The sequence below is a fragment of the Trifolium pratense genome, linkage group LG2, assembly GCF_020283565.1.
Source record: "Trifolium pratense cultivar HEN17-A07 linkage group LG2, ARS_RC_1.1, whole genome shotgun sequence".
Taxonomy (NCBI): Eukaryota; Viridiplantae; Streptophyta; class Magnoliopsida; order Fabales; family Fabaceae; genus Trifolium; species Trifolium pratense.
The window spans coordinates 5,079,772-5,086,350 of record NC_060060.1 but is presented as its reverse complement, the minus strand read 5'-3'; the positions used below and the strand labels follow the sequence as shown (position 1 = coordinate 5,086,350).

Sequence of the window (6,579 nt, the reverse complement as noted above, 5' to 3'; positions counted from 1 at the left end):
GGCACAAGTTAACATCACTCTTAAAAAAAAATAATGTGTTGAAGAAAAAAGTGTAGAAGAAGATTGAAGTGAGTGAATACGTTGAGATGAAAAGAATGAATGTTGAAAGAACGAAATTTTTTATAGTAGAGATATTATATAGAGAAAGTTTTCCTTGGACACAGACCCAATGCATGATATTTGGGCACATTCAATAAAATTTTGACATACACCACATAAATAAATATTTAATAAATTAATCATTTTTTAATTTTTTTAAAATATGTATGTGTGCCCAACACCTATTATGTGGTGTTGTGTCTAAGTAAGTGTTCCTCTGGGCACAACCCCAAATTAACAAAGACACAAACGTAAATAAAAAATATTTGGGCCCACATACAATTAAAAAAATTTAAATATAAACTAATTTAGTCACATCATTTCATTAAACTTTAATTCACTAGTAAATTTTATAAATTTGTACATTATTATAATTTTATTCATGATTTGTATTTTGTGCATTGTAAAAGCTGAAGTCTACAAATCCCAATATTTTGATGTTTTTGTGAAGAACTTTGGATTGGATAGATAGATAGATAGATAGATAGATAGATAGATAGATAGGGTGTCAAGTGGGAAATTCTTCGAAAGCTACCAAAACAAACCAATTGACACTGTTTCTCGATAAAAAATGGCCACACTAATTTCATCTTCATCTCTTCACTCAATTCGTCTCTCTTCTTCTTCTGCTTCTTCTTCTTCTTCTTCTCATTCTCTTCCATTTTGCACTTTTCCATGCTATCCTCGCATTTCACCTTTCAAGCCACTCTCAATTAAGAAGAACCGTAGCTTATTTGTAGCTAAGGCAGTGGAAGATGAAACTCAACAACAACAAGTTGTTACTGAGATTGAACAACAACCTGTTGTTGTTGTTCCTATTTCTCCATCAGACACTCTCACCATGCTCTTTCAGGTATAAACACCATTGAATCACCCTACTAGAATCCTTTTTTTGAAATACCCTTGTGAAATAAATTTGATTTTTTTAAATTCCCATTTGAAATTTTTTGATTTTTTGCAATTCCCATTTGAAAAAAACTTGATTTTTTTGCAATTCCCATGTGAAAATATTTGATTTTATGCAATGCCCATGTGAAAAAATTCATTGTTTTGCAATGCCTAAATGCTAATTTTTGTTCTTTGTTTGATATTTGGACTGAAGTTTAAGTCATTTCTTGCAATTGGGGGTTCTAAATTATGTAGGTTATGACATGAAGTTAGAATAGGGATGAAATGGGATTTACTTGTTGAAGATATGATGGTGGTTACTGTGGAATTTTGGTGTTGATGTATTGATTTTTAAGATTGATGAAGGTTATGGCTTCCCTTACAGTTCGCAATTTTCGATTACCATTCTTAATGGTACAGGTTGTGGAGTAGTAGGGTTTGTGAATGCAGGGTGAACTTAGTCAAATTAATTTGGGTACATAGTCAAATTTAGTCTCTCAATGAGGATCATATTAGTCTTAGAAAGATGAAAGTTACCATATAAGTCCTTTAAGTATGCATTTCATTGGTCTGATTATCCTTAGAATGAATAATGTTGAGGACTAATTTGAATGAGGAAATGCATATTTAAGGACCTGTATACGTAATTGTCATGTTTTAGATATTCATATGACCCAGATTATATCTTTCAAGCACATAATTGAGAGTTTACTCAATAAATTTACCCTAATCAATGTCCTACTACTATCATGGGCTTACATTTTTATTCTCACTATTCAGTGTTTCACATGTCCACGTTTTAATGTAGATGAGCAACTTAATAAATGGACATTTTTTGGATGAGATATGATCCTGAAAAAGCTAGTTTTGCACGGTTGAGTTAGACCAAACCCAAATCCTAAGATGGTATTAGAGCCTATTCAAGATCAGTTAGGCCACCTAGTATCGAACCACTTGAGTCACACCGTAAAAGTCCAGTTCTGGACGCGAGGAGGGTATGTTGAGAGTTCCACATTGGATGTATTACAGGTTTGAAAGTGTGTTTATAAGTGGGAGTAAGAGTTAGGCCAAACTCAAATTCTAAGATTCTCTATACAGTTAGATTTAAGAATCAAACTTAAAATTACATGCTTGAACGGTTTGAGCTTCTTCTATTCGGACCAACACATATTGTTTAACAAATGGCCTTTGAGTCACTAACTATCGTATAATTTGTTTTTAAATGATTCTGCAACAAGGACCCCGCCATGTATAATTGTATTACTTTTCTTGAAACCGAACTAACTTTCTACTTTCATATGTGTATGAAGGCAGAGGGTACATTGAATGAATTATCTGTGCCGCCGTTGACCAAAGCTTTACAGGTAGCTCTATAAACTTTCTTAATCTATGTTTCCCCTTGTTCAGTCACTTCAATGTGATTATAAAGTTGATGCAAATATTTCTTTTTTAGGCGTTGTTTCTTCACATTTCCATCCATATTGTTATCTTGTTCTGAGTTCTTTGTTAAATATGGCTTGTTGCCTTTAGTTTATTGTTGATGCTAGAGGGTAAGAGTAAGATACCAAACGTTTATGTATTCAGACTTAATCTTGTACATCTGAGTTCAAATATAGTTTAAAGGAACATTATTCTTAGCTCGTATTTGGATCTGTAATGACAAAAATTGATTTTGTAAAGTTGATGCTGTCTAAAAGTGAGTTGAATGTAAAGTGATTTATGTTTCGATAAATTCATATAAAAGTCAGTTGAACAAAAAAATTCAGGCTTAAAATAAATTCTAGAGGCACAAGCTCCAAATTCTAGCTTCAAGTTAGAATCACTTTTGTAGGCAAACTCAATTCTAGCTGATAACATCCAAACATGTCAATATTAATTTTACCTGCTATAATCAATTTTGAACCCTTTAAAAGTGGAACTAAACATTCACTTACTATAATATAAAGGAACATGATTGTTATATAATATATCAAATCATTTTGTTCTTGCGAGTAAACTTGTCATGTAGATTTGTCAGTACCAAATACTGCTTTCTTCGATGAAAGTGAACTAAGGGGGAGTATCTTTCGTTGTCTAGCTATGAACAAACATTGTTAATATATGCGCTGTGTTAAGGATTTATTTATGAATATAAGGCTATAAATTCTAGTTCTATTGTATGAAACATTTGTTGGTCAATGGTCATTGACTCATTTCTTTGATTGTCGTATTTCTATGTTCTTTTTTGTTACTGTTTTTAAAAATTGTGGCTTAATGATCCTAAGATTTCCATATTAACAATGCTCTATTGTGTATAATTTTATTTTGACAGGAGACCGAGGGTGTTAAAAATTTGAAGGTTAATGTATACGAGGGACTCGCAACTGTAGAGGTATATACTTTAACTTCTTTAATACAATAGTTTAACCTTTGTATTTGAAGGTTAAACTGTTTTTTACTGCATTCTTATGTGATTGAAATTTTCAAGAACGAATCTTAATAATTAGGCTTAATTGCTTTTGTAATCCCTCTAATTTGGACTATATCGATTTTGGTTCTAAAATTCTTCAGTTAATCAAGTCCCTCTGTTTTTCAAATTTTGCAAATCTAATCCTACTATCATTTTTCTTCTAATAAAACCCTTAAATTCTCATTTTCTATCCAAATAAGTGAGAATATGCGATGATTTGAGATATAAGATGATTTTAAAAGCTCGAGTTAAAAATGAAAACTAGTAGAACTTTGATAATTTTGAAGGATTTGGAGGATGTGAGATTAAGGTTTGAGGAGAGAAAACTTCGGTGTTTTTTGTGATTGAATTTTTATGCTTTGGTTTATGAGTAGTGAAAATTTTGAGTAGGAAATGATAAATATAGATTTTTTAAGCTATTTTTATCACAAGATAAAAAACATCAAACTGTTTTCATATATGTTATAAACTATTATTTTAAGTTAAAGTTATCCTAGATAACTTATGGAAACAAGTCGAAAATAGCTTATAGATATGTCATATATTGTTTCCATTAATTCCAATGGTGTCATTAGCTATGTATATGAATGAACTAAAGTAGATTTAATCTGAATCATTATCTTGTAATTGAAGTGATAAAATGAAACACACAATTTAATATCTTGTTGTAGTTAACTTTATGCTATGAGTTTGATTTTTACTTAAGTATGGTTAATGACTTTTTGTGCTTATCATGTTCAGTTGGAAAAGCAGACAACAATCCAAGCTACAGGAGTGGCTTCTAGTCTGGTAGAAACCATACAAGGTTTAGGCTTCAAATTACAGACATTAAATCTGAGTTTTAATGATGATGAAAATGTTGGAGCAGTTGCCTAGATTAAATCTGTTAGTGTAAGACTAAGAATGATTAATCTGTTCAAATTTTCCTGATTAAAGACTAAGAATGATTAATCTGTTGTCATCATCATCATCATTAGTATTATTATTTCTTGAAAAAATTGAAAGATGATAAAAGCTTTCACTTATAAGAGCATTAGTAAAAGCCTTGTTCATTTTCTAAGTATGTGTAAGCTTCTCCGTTAGGGATGTTTTTAGACCGTTTGTTTGAGTGGAAAGAAAATTACGGAAATCAATGAACGAATTTGGACTAACTTTAGTCTAAATTCATTCATTGGATATCGTAATTTTCCTTCCTCCCTCTTTTTTTCCTCTAAACCAAAGTGTTGAAAGATTCTGATAACCATTGCTTTTGTTACGAGAACTTCAACTACTTGTAATTAATTACCAGCAACTTTTGCAAGTAATGTGCCCATCATTGTTGAAATTATGATTAGTGGAATCATAGCTGATTGTTCCTAATATTGTGTATCATTGGCATACCATTTATTGTTGAATGAGGCCACAAAATTCAGATTTAATTATCATACCTACTACTATAGTACTCACTTCCAAAAATTGATATTTAAAGCAGAATTTAAATTTATTAAATAAGAGTGGGCTTAGGCCCACAATTATATCAATGTTTTTGATTAATAAGTACTTTTTTTTTATTAAATTTTGTTTTCCGTCAAGTATTATAGTTGTTAGATTCGCACACTTTAAATATGAAAAAAAATGATAAATTTTAGATTCTAATTTAAATCCCAGCAAACCAGCTTTCAAATTATCATATAGCTAACAACTGAACTATATTTATAATATAGAGCAAATACAAATTTTTCTATTATTACAAATTATTTTTGGTAATTAATATAATATGTATTTTAAGTTGTCATCATACATACCTACTAGGGTCCAAACAAAACTCAAGAATTTGTACCATGGTTCCATCACTTTGTGATCTTGCTTTGCTGGCAATAGTCATTGGATCAGCTCAAGAATGACCTTTTTTTCCTGATAAAGGGTATCCCTTAATTTTATTTACATGTGCTACAGTGCTAGGTTACTACTAAATAAATAGATCAACCTACTCCAATTAAGAACAATTTTTTTTCTCCCCCATAAGTATGGGGAATCCTATGGTCTATGGAGATGTTGTCAGCATGCTAAGTAAATATTGGCAACTAGGCATCTTAGGATTCGATTCAAAGAAAGAAAAGATCAAATTGGCCATTGGGATTGGGGGCAGACAACTTATGCCAACCAAATAATTAACTTAGCTTGAACTTTCATGGTGTGCTCTTTTTTTTTTTGGTGAATGGTGTGGTAATTTTTAAGTCACATAAGTTTGAATTATTTCAAATTTTTGTTTTTGATGTCTATATATAGAGCTTGCTTTGATTTTAATTGGTCACATCTGAGTGTTCAATGTGATTGTTATGGAGCCGGAATGTTTTTAAGAGACGATAAAAGAAATTTCATTTGAACTCAAACCTTGTTGCGTTATGGAAGTTCTTTCGCATGTGAAGCTGAAGCATGGAAATTGAAAAGGATATTATTTAGTTGTGGAATTCATGATATTCTTAATAGTTGTGCCTAATTTGGTCCCATTTTACATTTTGGTAGAGCTTCTTTGATTTTCTTAACCAAACTTAAACTAGTTTTATAATAAGTATCACTATAGATTAATATGGCACATTAGATTTCATTTGATTCAAAAAATCAATAGTGAAATTTGTTAATTTAGTGTGAAAACAAGTTTGTACACATAAAATTTGTTTGACTTATACACCATAAACTTGGTTGTGCACTTGAAATACATTTTATAATTTTCACTCATATTAATTGATAATATAATAAATATGTTTAATAATGTTTTAATCATTTTTGAATCTCGTACAATCAAAGGATCAACTAATTTAGGAGAATCAGATTATCTTCTAGCAAGGCTTAATTGAACTTAGAGAAATAGAAGTGGCAAAAACATAAACCAAATATTTTTAACTAAACACTACAAATTCAAACAGTTAACTCATTCACTACAAATCTATCATCAGTAAGTTAGCTTATCAGTTATCCACGAGCATTTTTATATTAAACAGAGCCAAAATATTATAATAATAATAATAATAATGTAGAGAAAAAGAAATTATGTGTTTGTATGTTGTTTTTGGCATGACTGTCTCCAGCTGATATTCTCTACAAAAGAAACAGACAAACTATGGAAGAAATGCAACGCAAGTGTACAAGTTGGAAGATGCATG

The 6,579-nt window shown here is 30.5% G+C and overlaps 1 protein-coding gene across 1 annotated transcript; it reads left to right on the top strand.

Moving 5' to 3' along the window:
* Positions 1 to 489: 489 nt before the first annotated feature.
* On the top strand, positions 490 to 4,496 carry LOC123906501. The gene is made up of 4 exons (XM_045956426.1): positions 490 to 952; positions 2,298 to 2,351; positions 3,299 to 3,358; positions 4,178 to 4,496. Exons 1-4 carry the CDS (start codon positions 671 to 673, stop codon positions 4,310 to 4,312), a joined length of 531 nt encoding a protein of 176 aa, XP_045812382.1. The 5' UTR covers positions 490 to 670; the 3' UTR covers positions 4,313 to 4,496.
* Positions 4,497 to 6,579: the final 2,083 nt, after the last annotated feature.